Source organism: Musa acuminata, chromosome BXJ3-6, assembly GCF_036884655.1.
Source record: "Musa acuminata AAA Group cultivar baxijiao chromosome BXJ3-6, Cavendish_Baxijiao_AAA, whole genome shotgun sequence".
Taxonomy (NCBI): domain Eukaryota; kingdom Viridiplantae; phylum Streptophyta; class Magnoliopsida; order Zingiberales; family Musaceae; genus Musa; species Musa acuminata.
Genome location: NC_088354.1, coordinates 30308228 through 30330287, shown reverse-complemented (window position 1 = coordinate 30330287; position 22060 = coordinate 30308228). Strand labels below are relative to the sequence as shown.

General features: G+C 35.6%; 3 protein-coding genes across 5 annotated transcripts; all 3 read right to left on the bottom strand.

The window, feature by feature from the left end:
• Window positions 1–4208: 4208 nt before the first annotated feature.
• On the bottom strand, window positions 4209–9997 carry LOC135640658 (uncharacterized). 3 transcript variants are annotated; one of them, XR_010497432.1, is made up of 9 exons: window positions 9599–9989; window positions 8399–8512; window positions 8230–8298; window positions 8092–8111; window positions 7957–8009; window positions 7795–7825; window positions 7626–7707; window positions 5333–5431; window positions 4508–4632 (listed from the first exon to the last, which is right to left on the bottom strand). XR_010497432.1 is itself a non-coding variant. In XM_065155335.1 (8 exons), exons 1-8 carry the CDS (start codon window positions 9783–9785, stop codon window positions 4436–4438), a joined length of 753 nt encoding a protein of 250 aa, XP_065011407.1. In that variant the 5' UTR covers window positions 9786–9997; the 3' UTR covers window positions 4209–4435. The 3 variants fall into 3 exon arrangements, 2 of the variants coding, with proteins under 2 accessions (XP_065011407.1, XP_065011408.1); XM_065155335.1 differs by lacking the exon at window positions 5333–5431 and having other exon boundaries at window positions 4209–4632; window positions 9599–9997; XM_065155336.1 differs by lacking the exon at window positions 5333–5431 and having other exon boundaries at window positions 4209–4628; window positions 9599–9990.
• Window positions 9998–10904: 907 nt separating this feature from the next.
• LOC103988974 (protein trichome birefringence-like 11) lies at window positions 10905–13026 on the bottom strand. The gene is made up of 4 exons (XM_018827545.2): window positions 12617–13026; window positions 12083–12475; window positions 11839–11997; window positions 10905–11402 (listed from the first exon to the last, which is right to left on the bottom strand). The coding sequence occupies exons 1-4, from the start codon at window positions 12973–12975 to the stop codon at window positions 11048–11050; spliced, it is 1266 nt and encodes a 421-aa protein (XP_018683090.2). The 5' UTR covers window positions 12976–13026; the 3' UTR covers window positions 10905–11047.
• A 4051-nt stretch (window positions 13027–17077) lies between these two features.
• On the bottom strand, window positions 17078–21613 carry LOC103988973 (RNA-binding protein Y14A-like). The gene is made up of 3 exons (XM_018827349.2): window positions 21257–21613; window positions 17779–17915; window positions 17078–17500 (listed from the first exon to the last, which is right to left on the bottom strand). Exons 1-3 carry the CDS (start codon window positions 21426–21428, stop codon window positions 17483–17485), a joined length of 327 nt encoding a protein of 108 aa, XP_018682894.2. The 5' UTR covers window positions 21429–21613; the 3' UTR covers window positions 17078–17482.
• Window positions 21614–22060: the final 447 nt, after the last annotated feature.

The following is a 22060-nucleotide window of genomic DNA, read 5'->3' as shown; positions in this document are numbered from 1 at the left end:
GAAGGAAGAAAACTATGATAGTTAGAATTTGATTCTTTTATAAATATCATGTATCTCTAGGTTTTCATAGGAGAGAGCAAAGTATGAAGAATACTTTGGGTACTCCTAGGTTTTTCTCTAGGGTGTCTAGAGAGGATTTTTTTCAAGGTTTTTTGAGAGTGAAAGAAAAGTATAAATTATTAGGAATTTAAATATATGAGAGGATATATACGGGGATCATGCTTGAGTAGGGATAACTCAAGGTGTAATTGATCTCACACAGTGAAAATTTTAATTTTCTCCATGGATACAAGTGAAAATTATGAAACCATAATTTAATTTTCTCCATGGATACAAGTGAAAATTATGAAACCATGTTAAATCTTGTGTGAGCTTTCTGATATATTTTTTATTGTTGATCTCTGGGTTTATCCTTTTGGTTTTGAGTTTTCAATTTTGTCCCTCCCTAATACTCTCGTAGGGGTCATTGGTAGGCAAGATCAAGGAAGGATATAAGGACGGGTGGTTGTGGAGAAAGAGAGGTATTTAGTACAGTTCTATAATCAAACTCAATGTTCCAAATAGAGGAGGGAGGAGAGAATCGAAGATAAGGAGAGAATAATGTTTAAGAGGGAAAAAGAAAAAGGGAGAAAACGAGAGGAAAAGACGAAGTAGATAAAAATGGATTGATATATATTTTTTATTAATATAAAAATGATATTATTAGTAATTTTTAAATATAGGATGTCATCCGATAAAAATGAATTGGGGAAGGGTGGTGGGACTTTTTTTCAAATAAATTATCCCTAAAATTTTATGTTATATATAAATATATATTACAACGCTTTATAGTATGACATATAGGCAATCATTATTAACATATCACTTCCACTTATTCGACATATCAGATGAGACTCGATCTCACAAGGTTGGCAACATGGCATCTACGAGGATGTCAACTCGACCCATTAGGTTAGCTATATAACACTAATGGGAAAGTTGACTTGACAAAACTATTACTCCATAATTACTAGGCCCAACACATGATCTCACGGTCTATTGATTGTCAAATAATACGTATAATTATTCCTGATATTTATCAGAGCCTCAAGCCAATAATCACTCATCCATAATAAAAATGCACTTGAGGTGCATTCTTAAGAAGTTGCGCTAGCTGAATATACTCATAAACTTTGATACTCTACCAAAACTTTTGAACTCATACTGGTTTAAGCATCAGAGAGACTCTTTGAGCATGACTCTAATGTAGTTGTAGAGTTTTGGCCTAGTCCCTCGATTTTCCAACACCTCAACCTAAGGCAGACTTAGAAGTGGACCCTAGTTAGCTTGGGATCTTTCACCACCTCTCCCCTTGAGTAGTCGAGGAGTGCTTGGGATCTCAGGAGCTAAATACTTTCTTCGTCATCTTCCTCCTACTCCCTTATAAGGATTCTTGATTCATTTGTCATTGTCGAGGACCCAACCTAAAGTCTATTTTTCTTCCTCTAGCATGAAGGGAATTCTCAATTTAGGGATCGGACAACACCTTTCGTGGTTCACAGGCTACTCCTATTATTGTCGTTTTTCTCATTACTATTGCAACTCCTGTTATCACTTCTTATGCTTTCTCTTGTCGATGGTATAAGAAAGTCCACTAGTAAGATCTTTTTTTTTTTTTTGAAAAGCAAAATCAAGAATAGTAACAACAACTAAAAGGATATCAAACTCATAAATAAAGGTAAGAAAGCCTTAATTACCGACCCTGGGGTGAGACGATGAGTTCGGCCTCTATGACCTAGCAGACTTCTAGATGGCCAAGTAAGGCTAGAAAGCCATCCTTTAAAGAAACATAAAAAAAAATATTTCCTCCTAACACTCATCGAAGCTCGAGGGCCCCTAAACATTGCGTCCACTTCAAGCTAAAAGGATACCACACACTTGAAGCACATATTGTAGCATGCATATAATAGGATTAGTGTTAGGTTTATGTTGAGACCATGATATTCCCTTACGAACATTATAAGATAATATCATAAGTTTGACACTATCTGAGTAGAAAAAATCTCTAAAACCTGGAAGATCTTGACAAAAATAAAGAGAACTTAAGCCTACCTCTAGTGCATTTATATAAGTGCAGAATTAATGATTTGATATATAGGATCGATCACTAGATTGAGAAACTATAAGCTCAAACTTGAGTGGGATGGAGTACATATACCAAAGATGTTTCAAGTCTTCCAAATTGGTATCCGAGTCAATATTAAAGGAGTCATTTATAGACTACTAAGATCCACCATCCAAAGAAATCACACTTGGAGGGGCAACCTCCCTTGTCATAGCATCTTCGACCTCTTTAAGGAGGAGAAAGTACGGCTAGTAAGGATCGAAGGATGGGAAGGGATACACAGTAATTCGAGACCATGGAAAATAAAGAGGAGGACATCTCAAACCTTTGAAAGCGAAGGTTTGAGAGTCCACTAAACATTCTTAAACTTATATATCCAAAGGTCTTAACAGAAGGTTCATAAGAGTGCATAAAGTGAAAGGTAAAAAGTCATCATATATTTATAGAGACAAGGTGACTCTCAAACTCAACCCCTAGTTGAGAGTCGACGTGTAATTTTTTAATTGGACCATGAATGTAATATGTTAGGAAATCATTATAAATTTTTAAAAATCAAACCAAATTAGATCAGACAATATAATTAAAACATTACACCCAAGAAAAATAAATGCAATGGTGAAAGACCATAAGAGAGGATCTAAATCATTGTAATGTTTATTATGCAAGCCAAAGCCCCAAAGCGACAAAAGTTAGCAACGTGAGTAACATATACATGAAGAGCCACCATGATATAGTCAAATCCGATATAAAGCATCCCTTGATGATAATATGTCAAATATAACCATGAAGTGCCCCTTGATGACAACATGGTTAAACCTGACTTTGAAGCATCGTTCTATGATGACATGATCGAATTGACTAAAAAAAGCTCTCTAACAACGATGTAGTCAAACTCAACTAAGAAGCATCCTTTGACAATGACACAATCGAATCAACCATAAAGCATTCTATAATGATGATACAACCAAATCCGACAAGGAAACAACCCTCAACGATGCGACTAACTTAGCTATGGAATATCAATTAATAAGTATCTGATGTGATCGACAACATATTAGCACATTGTGTCTAGATCCATTTCATATGCCCAAATATGATGTGGGCATATGATATAGGAGGCATGACATATAGGAAATCATTGACATGTCACTCACGTTTGACAGTATGAGACTTGGTCCTACGAGGTCAGTGATGTATAAGGATGTCAACTCAACCTCATGAGGTTAACTACGTAACGTTGGCTAAAAAGCTAACTTGACAAATCCCTTACTATGTAACTATTAGGTTTGACACATGACCTCATATTCTATTGATGGTTAAATGATGCACATAACTGTTTTCGACATTTACCACATCCTCATCTCAATATGCTACAAAAAAAGCTCCTAGCCATCAAGTGCACTCTAAGGATACTCGACTAGCTGAACATACTCATTAACTTTGATGAATCATCTGAATTCATATTAACAAACATTAGAGGGACCTTGTCTGGCAATCCCATGACATAGTTTTTGTAGAGTCTCGATCTAAACTCTCCAGTTCTCCGGTATCTAAGACTAATATGAACTTGAAAGTAGACCTCGATTGTTTTTGAAATCAACCTACATATCGAACAATAAGAATTTAAGTCTCTTTTTCTTTTCAATATCATTATCTACACAAAGATGAAGAGAATGGATAAGATGCTTAATATTGATAATAACCTGATGTAGTTATGACCTTATCGCAAGTAAAACCTGATGTAGTTATGACCAATTCAACAGCTTCCAAGTGTGTTACAAACATCAAGGTGCAAATTTGAAATAACCTTGGTGCAATTCATTATTAATATCGATAATGAAATTTGAAACCTAAAAATAAACAATAAATGCAATTTCAACATATTTTTAAAGGCTTTTTTTCTTCTTTAACTATATTGGAGAGGAGTGCTTCCATATAGTATACGGCATTAGATGTAATAAATAGCTGGAGTTGCATCAAATAGCTACCAGAGATAGCATGATTTGGTGGACGTTACTCTTTCCACCCTTTCTATTTCAGAAAAGGATTTATACAGTTATTGATATAAAATATCACAGAAAAAATAAATACAATCTTCACTTAATGAATAGAAACTGCAGACCTTAATTTCAGTCATATCCGAATCATTGTTTGGTAGATCATAAAATGTAAATGAAATTGTAAATGTTTTCCAACCTTGATAGACAGGAATCAAGGCCTAATTGTGTAAGGAGAAAAGTTGGAGCGGCAGAGATCACTATGACTGAGATTGTTGTCTCCGCAGCAGCATTTTGGGAATACAACAACAATTAAAATATCCTGAGGAGCCAGCTACTTCAATGCTGATGAGCAATCCCTCTGAGCAATCCCTAATAGTCCATGTTCCTTCTCGCAAACATATATGTAGTGCGAGTCTGGATCTTCAAGAACAAAACCTGCTGGTAGCTGACCACATTTGGTAAGTGGCACAGGTTCCATGATTGACCTTTGCGAACTACATCCTCCATGGCTTTGGAATCCTGGCCTGGCTGGAAAAGAGCAGTTATATTGTAAGCAACAATAATAAAATACTTTTATGCAATTTCTTTGTCTTAGTGAGTTAGTAGATGCTGATGCATAAAACAAATCTTAGTATACCGACAAAGAAAAATATAAATCAAATGGTTAACTGCAGGGACACTTCTAGAAGATAAGAAAATGAAGATATTGTACACCAACTGTATATTTTACCCTTCAGATACCTGTGAAAGCAAATTTAAAAAGGTAAAAATATGTAGGCATGCGTATTGCACATTCTATTTGAAAATTCAATGTAAAACAGAAGGTAATACGATGTATACAAGGTAAATACTGAGTTGATAAGTGCCATTAATGTGAAGTCAAAAAGAGAACAGGATCAACTATAGGCAACATTATCTGGTACACTCATATATGCCCAAGAATTTACATGATACATATTTGCAAAAAAGATTAGGTAAGTACTTTGGATACTTCAATATGAATTTATGCAATATCGAAGATTTCCAACATGCAAAAATGCTTCAAGAATAGACTAGCTAATCCGGATAGGTACGAGTATGACAATAACGATCACAAGAGACTGCATGATGTATAGTTTCTCAAAGTGGCAATCCAATTTATAATGAGACTAATAGATAGATGTGGATCATAATTGTGAATCTGCAATCTACCACTAAAATAGCCGATCAGATCAAAAGCCTCACTTACACAATGGAAAAACTGCGGGTAACTTGGCTGTCAGTTTATATTTGAAAGAAGCACATCAAATCAGTTGATGTTGAGATTCAAAATTTGTACTATGTCTTTCTGAAAAGTTGAAATAATTCTCAGTCATTATGGTGATGAAGGACACAATAAAAAGATTCCAAACACAAGGAAAACAAGAGAGAGAGAGATGAACTGTCATAAGAAAATATCTAATGATCTTGCACTAGAATAAAAATAGCACTCCACTGCAAGTGACACCCAGTTGAAATATCAATAAAGAGAGAAACGAGCAATTAACTATCCTACTTCATTTGTAACCAAAAATTGGAGTTGTATTGCTAGCTCAACAAAAGCGGTTGCCGTTTAGCCAGGTTGAGGATGATGCAAGCTACTTTTGTCAGGTTTGGTGATGCTATTGATGACTTCTGAGTGTGTGATGATTATTAGTAAGAGCGATGGCCCAGCTCTAATTACAAACAATAACATGCATTTGGGAACACATTTGAAATGTGTATTGATGGCCCAATACAGATTTTAAATGTGAATTAGTGTTTGGTAAATTTTTTAAAGTTGCATCTGACCAAGATGCTATATTAGAAATGTTCAAATGTTGATGTTACATCAAGGTAGTATTAGCATTTCAACATTTGTAGGATGCTAATATAATTTTTCAAATTCCAAAAGTACTTTATGACTTTATCTAAAATTATAAGATTACTACAATGATTTAGTAAAAAACCAACATCATTTATATTTTCTATAATATGATATTTTTATTTATTTAGTTTTAAAGATTATTTATGATTATATTTTTTATATATTATATATTTGGGCCATACAAAATTTTTTTAAGATTTTATTTATTTATTTAAAAATATGTATTCATTTTAGAATAAATATTAAAATTATTAGAAGAGTAAATTTATCACAAAATATTCAATGAACTTTTGAAATATAATTTTACCAAACAACACTGACATCAATAGACATTTAAAATACAGTTTTCATCTATTGTTTACCAAAGACTCAAAGCATTCTAGAACCACATATTCACTCAAACCCCTTTCTTCAACTGCATATTAAAAATACGAATGTGTTTCTAAACACAACCTAAGTCCTTGTCAGACCCAATGCTCTAGTGACTGAAGTGCACAATAACAGCAACAACCTATCCAAGTCTTATTGTTACTATACCTAGATATACTAGTAGTGCAAGATACGAGTCATGGTTGATAATCAATAATACAAGCTAGGTTATACCAACCATAACCACACATACAATAGATATCAACTGATGTCCACGATAAAAATTTTCCCCACCTTTCATTTCTTCTCTCAGTTCTGATGTTTTCCTTGCTTTCACCCAGATATATCATTACTTCCCGTCTCCACCTGTCTTTGTTCTCCTTAAGTTTGTCAGGTTTAACATTTCAAAAGAAGGCACAACTTAGTCAAATGAGTCAAACCCAAACCCAATAAGGTACTCTATCAGTCAAATCCATATTATAACTTCAAAGGTCAATTAAAATTTAGTTGCTCAACTTGAACCAGAAAGTTGAGGAAGATTTGGGCCTCTTTGCAAAGTTGACTATCAAATACACTTGGAAGATGTTCATATATTGTCTAATAGACATCACTGGGGACATGGAGGAGCAATGGCCTCAATCTATATTTCGCCTCATCTTACTTTTCTAAAGGTTTTTTTTAAGGTTAATTTAGTAAAAAGATTTGAATAATATAAAGGACTTTCTTCATCAAGATAAAGGAGCAAATGAATGTGTGACTAAAAAATCTAGGTAATTTTCAAATTAACTAGTTCTAAGTATATTGGTTGAGGACATTTACTAAAACAACCAATCATCAAAACTTTAAAATTTGCCTTAAATATTGTTTTGCTTAAACAAGTTATGTATGCTCCTCATAAGGATGGTATTTATTTTCAATATTTTCAAACTAAGGAAAATACACAAAGGATATGAAATGCTCCATACCTTACAAGCTTTTGTAAATTTGTCTTAGAAATTATAACACAAACTGGAGTTAAAATTAATAGCTAAATGATATATATATATATATATATATATATATATATATATATATATATATATATATATAATTTTTGCCAATTCAAAGGGATAAACTGGTAGTCTATTCCTTTCTAAGGCCCTGTTAACACACCAAACTTCATGCACAACCAGAGGTCCGATACCATTTGCAACTTGCCTAAAAGTATAATAGAAAGAACAGAAAAAAAATGTGGACACAGACATTGAGAGGAGACTTTCGAACTTACGTATAATATACAATATAATATTCCAACTGCATCCTGGTTGGTTTAAACGATGAATTCGAACTGATGGATCACCATAAGTTATCTGCCAAGATTAGCAAATTCTTATGCTGGATTCATACGTCATGCATTGGATTAAAACTGCCAGATGTACTCAAGAACCAGGATTTACCAACATATAGATCCCGCCAGGTCTGAGAAGCCTAACTTCAAGGAAATAACAAATGTCAAAGTAAATAAAACATACACACATAATATTGGATAAATATTAGACATTTTACAATGATTGAACTTGTAGAAAAAAAAAAAAAGAAACAATTGCTGGAGCCCAAACCTGTTCACTTCTTCTAGCATCCGGGAGGCACTAAGTGTAGCATCCACACCGCACTAACATCCAGATAAAATTACAGTTAACCCAAAGAATGACTGCCTTTTAATGTTTTTATAAAGCTTAACACAGAGCACTTACCATTAAAGAATCCAAAGTCCCTAAACAAAATCATTATGGAGATAAGTGACTAAAACAACAACAATTAAAAAGAAAATTTTGTATAATGTATTTAAACCTAACTAGAAATAACATAGCAATAAAAAGATAGTTTAGTACCTTTATCAATGACACAGTCAAATGATTCATCATCAAAGAAGCTCATGTCCCTTACATCCATTTGCATGTCTGTTGATCATAAGGATAAAAGACTAGATCCCTCTGCTTATCCAAAATTAGTAGCTGTGGTACATAGAATACCGAATATGAATAACTAAAAATAGGATACAGCGTAGTTGTGGAATATGTGTGTATTTCTTTCTCATCATTTCTGTCACAACTGATGAGATGTCAATGTTCATGATGTCTATGTAACCATCCTTCACCATATCCTCTGACATAACTGCAAGGTCAGATAGATAGATTGAATCAACTTGTCAGCAATAGAAATCCATGAAGAACTTAGTAAGTATCATATATAAACTAAATAGCATTTATGCTAACATGTCACATGAAATATTAGGCAACTCTTTATCGAATAGCATGAAAAAAGACAGAAGATATAAGCTATAACAAGCATGCAAACATGGTAAATAGTATTTATAATGTTTGTCTATGTGCATGCACAATGCTATATAAGTATGCTATATCTAGAAATGATGAACTTTGAATAATAATTTCACAACCACATGCAGCAGCTAAGATATTAGCTTTTTTCTTTATATGAAAAAAACAATTGAAATGATTGATAATGTACCAATTATTAACTACTTTGAATATCCTATACAATCTAGTAGTAAGCAGCTCATATATGTCACCACTATTTCCTATCTTTAACCACTGGATGAGTCTGAAACGTTCCTCTTAGCTTAAAATGAAAATCCAATCTGTACCCTAACTAAATGAGCAAAATCTAAGTCAAACATGCAAAGGCTACAAAAAGGCCTAAATTTACCTCTAGAATATGTCAATAACGTACAGGACACATTTAGATCCGATTGATCATCCGAACGATTGCAAAGCGTTCAATCAGCTAACAGAGTTTGAACTTGATGATCGAACACCCAGTACCAGCCAAAAACTACTGAAAGCTTTAAAACTGAAGATCACTATAATTATAGAAAAAAGTTCGAACCAGACCAAAAACAGGTACAATGAAGACGTATAATATGCAATTCATGATTAGGTTCAGCAATTCCAACTTAAATTCATAGCTCAACATTGACAGAACAACCCTTTTTCCCGTGATAAACAAGTCTATGAAGAAGAAAAATCAAGCATTCCTGCCCAGAACAATGAAAGCCTAACCTAAACTAACACAAAATCTAAAAAAAGGAACACGTCAAAAAAAGCCGACAAAATTATAAGTTTGAGCGAGACGTGGTTCTCGTTAATAAGTTCTCAATTTCGAGAAGTGACGACCACATGAATGAACCGGATGCCACACGGAATAACGGTAAAGGTGGGGGAGGAGGGAAGAGGAACGAACCAGCGTTGCCGCAGCCGACCATGAGGACGCCGGCAGAGACGGGGACGTACTTTCTAACAAAGGGGCGGAGGGCGGAGTAGCGCTGGTACCAGTCGAAGGAGGCGCTTCCGTCGGCGAGGTAGCGAGCGTCCCAGTAGAGGGCGTCCCCGTAGCTGTACGCGTTGCGCTGCGACGACGACATCATCATCGACTGCCGCCTCTCGGGTTCCCCTCCTCCTCTTCCTCCTCGCCCACTTCCCTACCTTTGTTGTCGTCATCGATCCTTCCTATCCATCGATCCATCGATCTCGTGCGTGCAACGCGAGGAGCCGCCGCGGCCCGTCGCCATCACGTCCCCCTTTTACTCTACCCGGCCTTCCCCTCCCCCACAAATGCCTCGAAAACGACTCCCGACGGAGAGAAAAATCGCGGTTTTTGGTTTCAGCCGAACGGGCCGACGCTTGAAGGCAGAGGGGGTTGCCATCGCTGAACCAATCAAGAGAGGGGTAGAATGCCCGAGTACTTTTGTCGCCGTGGTCTTCGTAGTTTTGCTGTATTAGGCGGCACTGTTGGTGACTGAGGCCTACCACCTCGCCTAGCCGAGTCAGCCGCTGGGAGCTTCTCGGGTGACGTCGCCTCCAAGAAAACCGCCCGCGAGAGGGCATGAAGGCGTCTGTGGTCCCCACTGGACGGTTAGGCTCGAGCGAAACGACGTCTTATGACCGCAGCATCACCACACTGGGCTGCACTGTCGGTCACCGAAACCTACCAATGGTTAGCCGAGTCAGCCGCTGGAAGTTTCGTGGGTGACGTCGCCTCCAACAAAACCACCTGGATGAGCTGGTGAGTGAGACCCATCACGGGGGACAGCCCGTCGACCCTGAGACATCACGGGGGTGGTTCGGTCCGACCGAGTAGCCCTCGCTGTCGATGCCGAAGCAGGTCGAATCAGTAAGGATGTGAACGAGACGGCAAAAGACGGTGTGTGCTTTTCCGATCCGACCACGTCTTATCCGCATCCTCGTTTCATTCCTAGTTTGAATGAAGCGGAGACGAAGACGAGGAATCTCCATCGGCGGCGAGGAACAATGGATTCTCGTTATTTCTCATAATTAATTTATTTTAAAAAATATCAAAACTAATTAATATTATTAAAATTTGTAAATAATAATAATAATGATTGAATATTCGTTCCACACAGCCGTACTAATTTAATTAAATCAAATAATTCATAATTAATTTCTAATTAACTCGATCAATATTTAATCTTAATCTTATGTTTAAACACTTTAAACTCTTAGCATGAGCAAATAACCTCTTTAAACTCTTCAAGCAAGGCCAACTCCATGATCACCAGAAACACCTCGTCCTTGCAAGGACTGAGAAGTGTCATGCAGAAACAAATCCTTGAATCGTGAAGGCCATGCTGTAGATCATTTAAAATGATATAACTCCACTTCTGACGATCCATCATGGCCTTACTCGAGCTTTGAAGTCTCTTCTGAGGAAAAGAGCATAGAGGAGTTCGTTCCATGCGTCAGGAACCCCAGGCAAGCACCAATGGCTGCAATCCTCCTTATGAAGCCTTGCATCGCTCAGAGGACCAACATGATACAGTGACTGATGCCCATCTTTTCTCTGGGCTGTCATCTCGGTCACATTCAACACATCTATTTCTTTCAATGCAGATCGAGTTGAATTCTGCATGCGTTGTTCTGTGAATGGGTTCAGGAAATGGCTCCATGATTTTGATAAGGCATACGAGAATCTGAAATCTGGGACTGTCTCCGAATGACATTTTCCTCCACTCTCCCCATCACCTTTACTGCAAAAATGTAATGCATATAAAAGGTCCAGTAAGTGCGATCTTCGCATTTACCCGAAACATGCTGGAAACCGTGATGGTTTTGAGTCCTCACAAAGTAAATGCATATGTAATGCGTGGTTTAGTCTTAGACAAATGATTTGAATGAGTCTATTTGTAATATCTTAATTACTGATTTGAACCAAACGAAATCGATAAATCAGTTAACTCATCAAGCTCCAATCGTGATATCTACCATCATTAACTTGAGCTTAATCATATTGGATCAATAATCTAAGTATATTGATTGATTTTTTTGATATATATATTTTTTTTTTTTCGTTTTGCGAATTCTTCACTCCCCCAACAAAAAATAATATGCTAAATAACAGTCTATGACACCAAGGCACTAAATTTGAAGATGTTGCAATGCGTGCAGTCATAAGATCAAACCAACCTGGAATGTGCAGGGGAATAAGTACGGAAGACGACCTGAGTCCTGCTTGTGTTGATCTCCTTGTCAATCCAATCTAAGAATGTCTTCATCGATCTCTCATAAGCGCTTTCCACGCTCATCTGCAGCTCCACCTTCCCCCCTTCCTCGAAATAGCATCCACTTCACAGCACACAGCACAATGGAGGGCATTCAAAACTACGTTATTCTCCCGTAAACAAAAGCTTATTAGACATAGCGTACGTACCTTCCGATGGTCTTCTCATGGCTCCACCAGTGGCCGGTGTTGACGACCAGCACGTCGGCATCCCTCCACCCGGCGGACTTCCGGTCCATGACGTCCAATCTGAGCACGCTCTTAACAGGCGACGGCGCGTCAGGGGGTGGCCGGCTTCGCAACACCAGGTGGGGGGCTCGGTAGTACTCCACGGTGCAGTTGTAGTCCCTGAACCGGAATATCAGGAACCCCTTGTGCTTGGTGATGGGCTTCCCGTTGACTTCGTACACGGAGTCGTCGTTCGCAGAGGCGGCTGAAGACAGCATGCAGAGGAGAGACTCCCACTGGTTTCTCCCAATGGAGTCGCCGGCAAAGACCAGCCGACGGTTCCGTAGCTTCTCCAGCATCAGCTTGGCATCGAATCTGCACGCATCAACGACAGATTGGAATTCAATGTATTAGATGGAGTTCATCGTGTCGACGGAATGGTGTTGACTCGGCAAACCATTCGTTGGCTTCCCTTCCACCCAAACCAAATCATTCTTCACCGTAGAGAGAGACGACCTGGGGAGATTGCAACGGGCGGGCTGCCACCGCCACTGCGTGTAGAGTCGATCGGGCCTTCCGTTCTCGGCGCACCGGAATCCCTCGTCGATGAACGCACAGTTCTTGGATTCATACAGTGGGTAGCTCTCGTCCTGCACCCACTTTCCATCGAAAAGATCGCAGCCATCGGCACCTCCTCTGTCTTCCTCGCCCTTCAGCACTTCCTGTACTCCCCAACCCTGCGACCTTTCGCCGCCCACCAGGGCCCCACCGGCCACCGCCTCCCAGAAGCGGAAGCAGAGGGAGCACAACAGGAACAAAGACGAGGCAGCGAAGGCGGCACAGGCCAACACCACGAGCTTCTCCACGGTCTTCATCCACTTCTTGATGGCCACGTCCACACAAATCTTGCTTGTGGTGGTTTCTGCATGCATAAGCACAAGAGTAGCGGAGAAAACAAGTCGAGGGTGGCAGGGAGCCGTCGACGAGGAGCATATAGGAAGACATATCGATGACAGGATGTGGATTTATTTATACAATAGGAGCAAAAGCAAACTTATAATATTCTTAGTTGCTTCGGGCTTCAGAACGTTCTTATCTGAACAACTTATTTCTTAATATATCTAACAATTTATCACTATAAAGTTTGATATTAGAAGGAAAAAAAAAAACCATTTAAGGAGTGGCTCATATGATAATCGATGAAAATCAATTTATGTGCGAAAGTGACTAAAGATATAGTTTGATAAAGATAATATTAACTCAACCCTAAATATCATTTTACCAATTAGACTATTTGACATTTTCAAAATTTTGTAAAGTTAACCCTCAACCTCTGACCTTCGAATTTGGTATTTCAGCTGTTAAAACACCAATCCGAGGTTTCGACTAAAGCTTTAAAGCAGGCACAAAAAGCATTAAAAAGAAATTTTGGAAGAGAGAAAAGGCACTCAGTGTGCAACCTTATTTGTACTTGATGAATGACATTAATTTTTTTTTTATAAATAATATTTTTTTATTTAAATTATTAATTTTCTTATCTGGATAGTATGATTAATAAAATAATTAAAATTAATTTATTTAATCATATGAATAAGTTAAGAATTTTATCAATTAATTAAAATATTAATTAATTTATTTCTTAATGAATGATGTGATTTTTATTAAATAAATAGTTTATATTCTATTTTTATGTGTGGACCATAAGAAATATATATATTATATTTCTATCCTTGTATATGAAAATAAAATAAAATTTAAACTATTACTTATTTATTCAGATTTTTATGATGCATAATAATGTTTTAATTTTTAAAATTTTATGATTAATATATAATGATAATTGATTTGTGATGTTAAAATGATTATTTGACTTATAATGATCTCTTAAGCTTAATCGAATTTCAAGATTCATTTAATTATAATAATTTTTATTTTTGGATTAACTTAATAGTTCTACTTTATTTAATTTGATATATTTATGTTTTATAATTTTTTATGATTTAATTAGTTTCAAATTTAAGATCATAAATTTAAATTATTTAATTTATAGATTTAAGTTATTTTTTAATAATTTAATATATTAAAAGCTAATTTAATAAGAGGAATCTAATTATGGTCTGATTTGAGTTAGGTTGATCTACTAGATCAGGTCGACCCAGCCCTTGTGGCCAGATACGACCCATCCTATATGCTCAGGCAAAACCTAGTTCATGTGGCCATATACGTCTCAGCCCATATTGTTAGGTGCGACCCAACCCATATCACCAAGTCTAGTCCAACTCGTATGGCCAAGTACAACCCAATCAGACATGATCCTAACTCATGTGTCTAGGTACAACGCAACTCGCGAGCTAAGTGTGGCTCAGTTTAATGGTAAGGCTTAACCCAATTTGTGAGGGAGGCTCATCCTAATCTACGAAGTTAGGCCCATCCAACTATGCGATTAGTGTTAGACATATCATCACTCCTCTATCCAGCTTGGGACAAGCATATATGACGCACATGACCCATCTAATACTCATGTGAGTCAGTTCAGTTTAAACTAGCATTATACGATATAGTTTAATTTTTTCTCCCTTTATTAGTTTGAGTTCATTAATTGATTTAATCAAATAGGTTTGAATGATTTAACCTAGTTTAGGGTAATTACAAACCAACTTAACTACTTTAAGACCTAATCAAAATCAATAAAATCGATGTGATTCGTGATCGATTCTATAAGGATTTGATGTGGATTCCGTTAGATCCTAATCAAATATTATTTGGGATAAACACATGCAGCACACATGACTCGTCTAAGACTCTAGTAGGTCAATTCAATTGGGCTAGCACTATATGATATAATCTGATTTTCTCTCACTTTATTGGTTTGAGCTTATTAATTCAAGATGATTTAGGGTGATTCTAGACTAACTTAACTAGTTTAAACCGACTTGACATAATCAAAATCAATCAAATCTAAATTAGACTAATCTAAGGTGATTCCAAACCGATTCTATAAGGATTTGGGATTGGTTCTGTTAGGTCCTAGTCGAATTGAATTTGATTCAAGTCAATTGGACTATTTCAATTAGGGTTTTAATTGATTAAATACTATTGAGAGATTAATGTCTCATGTCTTAATGATTTGATAAACTTAAAAGTTTTATCTGAATGTTTCATTTTGAAAATGATTATTGATTTTATATTTTTTTAAAGTTTATCATATAGTATATGTGATTATGCTAGTGATCCACATTATAAGTGTAACTTATAAAAGGAGTTATGATCCATCACACTGCAAAATCACCAATGGACATAGTCGAGCAGATTATACATTAAACATGGTACCTCATAATATTTTATCATATTATTTTTTGAATGTATGCGTGAATGAATGGATGAATGTAAACGAATGATAATAGTTCTTTATGAATCCATGCCAAGGACATGTAGGGTGATTCCGAGGATTAATGGGCCATCAAATGTGACGATTAGACAGTTCCTCCACTTGTTGTTAGGAAGAACGTATCTCCACTTGAGCGGATGAGGGATACCACTCCATCTGTTGTTGGGAAAAATCCATCATGTGGAGTATGACATCCACTGTTGAATGAGTGCACCATTACATCTAGTAAGATCTTATTTATTACATAAAAATTATCATTATTTTTTATACATAAGTTTTATAATAAATTAATATATTATCATTTAATATTAAATTATTAATATTTATATATATTTTACAAATATTAAATATTATTTTATGCTGATATATATTTATATTATAATTATTTTAAAAATAATCTATTACTTTATAATAGATACGAGGCGTAGGATAGGATGAAAAAGATTTTTCATCACTTATGATATGATTTTTTTTAGTTAATAAAATATTTAATATTATAAATATAAAGATTTAAATTCATAAATATTTTTTATATAAATTATAAATAATAAAATAATATTTAAAAAAAATAAATCTGGGATGTAAAAGATAACATCCAAAAGAACACACACAAGAAAGCAGCCTAAATACCTCCTCCTCGGCGGGCTCCTTGATCGATGAGTACGTGGAGATTCTCCACTGTGAGAAGACATGCAATTGTCATATGGACTTCCAATACTCGAGTCTGATCATCCAGAAACAGAAATTACAATAACATATTTTGGCAGATCAACAAGAACCAGAGTGCATAAAAATTTGGAAGTAATGGTTAGATAATTATGCAACTTAAAGATTTAAATTAGTGTCACACGATGTTTCCTAGCAAATGTTATTTAAGGAAGGATCTGGGTTGTGGGGTGGATATTAAGGGAACGGGAGATGATGTTATGTTGAAGGGAGAAGTCAACTTTGAAGAAAAGAAATCACGCGATTGAAAATGCAGACGAACAGAACAATAATCAGCTTTCAGCTTCTAATATGAAGTTTTGGAAGATGCTACTGATAATTTGCTTAAATATGATACTGATATTATAAGTAGATATAATATTATTACCTTCTCTACTAAATGCCCAATCAACAAAAATTGCTTGCGTACGAAGCTCGGATACATCGAGTGTTGTAATTGTAGCTTGTGCTTCGTTGAAGCTCTCATTGAATTCAATCAAGGCATAACCCGAAATAAGTAAGCAAATTACAAACTGAACGTACAAAGACTTTAATTTAAAATAAGCTACACAAATAGTGAAAAGTAGTAGTGGAAAGTAATGCAAGCATTTTAATTGATTAATTGATTTTTTATAAAGATCTCACTGAATTCAATAAAAAATCCTTTCTATCCACTCGTTCTCCCTCACTCTCTCTAACTCATCTACTTCTTGTGAACTTACAATTCAAACTCCACAAAGCTCTTAATCTTAAATATAAATTATTTATCTCATAATCTAATTATTCAAATTATTTTTTATAAATAATTCAATATCACTGGAAGGATTATCCGAAACCTACCATAAGCTACTTCTCAAAGCTCGAGAAAAATATGTATCATTATTCTTTCTTAATTTAGATTATCTTTTACTAAAATTATACCAAATTTGTATTTGTTTCTAACTTAAAAATCCTAATCTTTTTATTTTTAAAAATTTTTAAAGTTATTTTATATATTTTTTTGTGTTATCAATATGTACAATCATACCAACACATGATACGTTACGAACACAACACGTACCATGTCGTTAGTTGACCGACACACTAGACACACTAGTAAGACAAATTTTATAGCCAAGTATTGTTAATCAGTGTCAACTTCTGTTTGGAGCATCAAGACATCTATTATTAGACTTCAACGAATCAACCAATTCACAATCCTTACCCTCAAGAATCACGAGGATATATATATATATAGCCTGTTCGTGCTTCATAGCCAGAGAGTACCCCATTGTGTCCGTTGTTGCACACTATAGCTCCATATGCCACTGTCAAAATTTGATTTAACTATCCGTCAGATCAAACGATTAAAAAGTTGAATACTGGTACATCCAATATTTCTATATATTAACAGTTATGTCTACAGAAGTATTATAGTCCCAAAACTATCCAAAAAAATAAAGTTAGTGGTTAAGCACTTTTGTTTTTATCTCCGGCAATTTTAAAGAAAAAAAGATCAAAAGAGACTACATAGTAATATTTACAAGGATTAAAGATGGTTACACAATGACTGTTTTCACAAAGTTAATGAGAACTGTTATATTACCTTGACAAATTCAGTGCCACGATCAAGATTTAGATGCAATTTTTTGACCTGACCAAATTGATGAAAGGCGTTGTGCAGATCATCCTCCTGTGCCTCTTCATGGACCCTGGTGACCAGTATAATCCACCCCTCAATAGCTGTCTCAACAAAAAGAAAAAGTGTTTGTAATACTTACTTTCCAATAATAGCTTCATCCTATGAAAAATCACATATGGGATAGTGATTGGGAATAATATTAAGATATGCTAACATCAAAATGTCATGCAGTATCAGAAAAACAAATACAACTTGTTTGACAATTGTGTAAGTTATTATATATTCTCACTGGCCAAAGGCAAGAGCTGAAAATCGCTGGCCAAAGGCAAGAGCGAAGCTTCGCTTTTCTCACTGTTTTGATACCATGATAGAAAGAATAGAAGATAAGAACAATTATTGAAAAAGCTTTATTGAAAAAGTAAAGAAGCTTTGTTGAAGAAATGAAAATGCTTCAATACATTAACATATTCCCTCTCCTATTTATCATATTTGGGATTCTTCCATAAGCATAAAATCTCATGTCTAATTTTTATTACAATCGCCAATAGTTGCAGGAAGAACATACAAACTGTTTTTCTTGGTATGAGTTAGTTATATGATATGTTGCTCATTGCTGTTAAATCTCAGTGTTGCCGGCTTGTAACATGCAGATGGTAGTTTTTCTTTCTGTTCATGAGATCAAAGAATATCAGCACATGTATGCTGAGCATTAAACTCTACATATATTTTACATTGGTTATAAATATCCAATCAAACTAAACATTTTTATGATAGGGAAAAGGTAAATACTTCATTTAGTGTAAATTTGAAAATTGCTTCCAAACTTACAACACCAAACATCTGTGTTCAGATTAATCATACATCCAGAAGCCCTCAAAGTATCTTCGACACTGCCGTAAACAGACTCTTTTTTCCTTGATGGAAAAGAGAATTTTATAGCCTCTCCAACCAATGGAGGAATCCCACATGGCACTAATGTGACAGCCAAGACAAGTGTTATTGCATGCACGCAAGGTGTGATAAGTGGCAGAATGGTCCACTCATGCATGTATGATGTCTGAATTGTCAATGTGCATACATCGTGCACTACAATAGAATGGGTAAGATAACAAATCTATGTTTCCCACTAAAAACACTTGGAATCCTCACAAAACACAAATTTTACTTCAAACAAATAAACAAATGAATAACTGATAAAATAAATGATAAGATAAAAACTGCTCATGCAACTAATTGTTTTTTCAAAGAATTATCCTTGTTCAGTGAAGCATCCAATTGAAGAAAACAGAATGATTCAGGTTTTGAATTATGTTCCCTTCACCTAGACCGCAACTAGCCCTCATATAATATGGAACCAAGGGTCATCGCACCTTGGTGCATGCAACAACACTTGGCGCTACTATCTTGTACCTTCAAGTTTCACATGACACTCTTCCATTAATTGGAATAGGTTATAAAAGTATATTCCCCATCCAGCAAACGTAGAAGAAAATCTAAGACAAATGAGAAGCAAATAAAGAAGGGAAAGGAGAGAATTTTGACTTCCAATCATTTTCTATATTAGGTTCTATCAATTTTTCAACTCTTTCACTTATTATGTTGTTAGTACTGAAATGTCTTCCGATTTTTCACGATCATGCTCATAAAAGAATCCATCAGTGATTTCTCATCAGACATGCACAAGAAGACAAGGAATCGCATCAACCCCATTATTGTGTTTGACAAAAAATCACCCGATATATAACTAGGTCAATTCTTCTATGAGGTTGATTCTTCTACGAGCACGACCGAGAAGAATCAAAAGCGGATCGAACACCAAGAGCATAATCAATGAAAGAATTAGAAAATTAAAAAATCAAATACTAGAAAAAGATTAACTTAGTTAAAATTATCTCCTTTTTCTTTCTTTGTTTCTCTATGATATTCCTAAATTTTCTTTTACCCTTTTGCTGGATGAGGAAGAGACACTGGAGAAGAGTCATGTGGCACTTGTAAGACACTTGCATGCCAACAACAACGAGCATCGTTGATTGCATGTAAGATGCAACTGCTCCTAGTTTCATACTGTGTTTTAGTTAAAGTCTTGGTCAAAGGAACGTAATTCACTCTATTTCATTTATGATAGTTATTTAGATATTCATTGACTATACAGAAGAATGAGAAGGTAAAAGTCTCTTCATGGATATTTAGATATTCATGGATGGACGAGGGCATAAAAGTCTCTTCCACATCAAGCAAGAAGGTAAAAGAAATTTAAGGAAAAATTAAAGAAAAAGGGGAAAAAAAAAGAGAGAAAATTTGAACTTTTTATCTTCTTTGAGTTTTCAATTCTTCTACTTTTCACACATCTTCTGATTATTTAAGGTCATGCTAGTAAAAAAATCCATATGGTTGTAACTTAGTGGTTTCTTATTAGAGGCTCATACAAAACTGAAAAATATGCTTAAGACAATGCTAGTGTGCCTTCGGATTTTTTTTTATTCTAAACCTCATATTTTAATTTAAAATATTTTGAACCTATTTATGATTTCATTGAAGGATAATTTTTATATTATTGCACCAACAAGGATGTCTTAATTTATTCTATTTTAGAATTTTTAATTACACATAGAGATCATAATCTATGATAAACTAGGAAAATTTGAATATAATAGTTTGTTAAGAAATAATTAAAAAACTTGAAAGAAACATGAATGTGTAGGCATTCACGAAGGAGTTGTTGGTTTATTCCTTGGTATCAAAATGGTCAGATGGAACAGACTGAAACCAATAGACTTAAAACATGTGGAGCTTCATTTTATTGATTTGACCATGTTGAGGGCTTGATTTGTATATATTGCTTCAGCTCATAGAGTGAAAAAGTTCAAATTTCAATGTTAAAATGATTATTAACAATGTCACACATCCGAGTACAACGGACACTGTGGTAGCTTGGGCAGGAAGGAAATGCATGTTTCGCCCCAAAAACTCTTTAAAAATCCCACCTATAATTGTCATCATATATACACACAAAGTTGAAGTGTATGCCACCTACTACTGTGTAGATTACAAGCATAACATTCGACCAGGCATTTAACTACCAAACATGATAACTTCATTAACTCCATGTTGTTCCTTTTTTTGTGACATAGTTCTAATGACTACCAGCAGAATGGCAAACACTAAATCCTCAACGAAGTGTGAGTACCAAATCTCCTACTTCCATGAACTAAGTAAGTGTATGAAGATGATAAGCAAAATTCCAATAACTAAATAAAACGAAATCAAAATCGTCTACTCTAAACACAATGCATTGACATAAACTCAGATGAATAAACCCTAAAATGATCGAACTAACAAAACCTCCAATGCAACAGAAGCATAAAGATAAATAATAAAGAGAAACCACATATCCAAAAATCCTAGATATTAAATAATAAAAGGGTTTTCTTCAAGCATGCACCGTTGAGGATCGGGACCGCCATCGGCCTCGAGGGAATCGAAATCCCTAGCTCCGACTCGCGGAAGCCTCTGCCTTTGGTCTTCCCCGGGCCCAAGGCGTTTCCGGCGATCGTGGATCGGAGCTTGGGTGCAGGCGAGGGGTCGGCCTCGGCAGCGCCGGCCTCCTTGTCCATGAGATCATCTTCATCGGGCTCGAAGTCTACCACCTCTTCGTCCCCTACCGCACCAACCAATTTCCTCTCTCTCTCTCTCTCGGATTTGAGTGACAGAATAAGCTACCACCCTCCTTTCGAGGCCGGAGACTCGGAATGCGGCAGTATAAAACCTCCCAAAACAGTTTACTACCGCTATAGTGATAGGAGACGAGTCTCGGCAGGCATTCGAACATTTTGGGGGCGGTTTTGCTCCTATGGGCTCCACGTCTGTTTACCTCTATAGTGACGTACATCAGAAAGCGAATTCGCGAGAAATTTTGTTTTTTGTTTTTGTTTTCGGAAGATGTAGCAATCATATGAAAATAACTTTAACACCGTTGTCCGTTGATGTGGCAGCCATGTGGCACTGACATTTCCACCACACTATCTCTAAAAGACTTAAACATAATGGTGGCTAATGCATCCAAATTTGATTCCTAATAGTTCAATTTCCATCTGATAGCTAATAAAATATTATGATAATAAATGACTAAGTTGTTACTGTTCCATGAAAATTTTGTCTCCTGTGGCTACACTTTTACAATTTTTTTTATACCAAATTTACTAACTTAAGAATGTGTATATCCATAAATTTTACAAGATAGGAGTAT

Coding starts and splice junctions, on each gene's coding strand:
- LOC135640658 (XM_065155335.1), bottom strand. CDS start 9,785: ATGATGATGTCGTCGTCGCAGCGCAACGCGTACAGCTACGGGGACGCC. Junction 8,513..9,598: donor GGTCGGCTGCGGCAACGCTG/GTTCGTTCCTCT, acceptor CTGACCTTGCAG/TTATGTCAGAGGATATGGTG. Junction 7,826..7,956: donor ATGCTAGAAGAAGTGAACAG/GTTTGGGCTCCA, acceptor CCTTGAAGTTAG/GCTTCTCAGACCTGGCGGGA.
- LOC103988974 (XM_018827545.2), bottom strand. CDS start 12,975: ATGAAGACCGTGGAGAAGCTCGTGGTGTTGGCCTGTGCCGCCTTCGCT. Junction 11,998..12,082: donor CATGAGAAGACCATCGGAAG/GTACGTACGCTA, acceptor TGTGCTGTGAAG/TGGATGCTATTTCGAGGAAG. Junction 11,403..11,838: donor TATTCCCCTGCACATTCCAG/GTTGGTTTGATC, acceptor ACATTTTTGCAG/TAAAGGTGATGGGGAGAGTG.
- LOC103988973 (XM_018827349.2), bottom strand. CDS start 21,428: ATGGACAAGGAGGCCGGCGCTGCCGAGGCCGACCCCTCGCCTGCACCC. Junction 17,916..21,256: donor GGCGGTCCCGATCCTCAACG/GTGCATGCTTGA, acceptor TTGTTGAGACAG/CTATTGAGGGGTGGATTATA.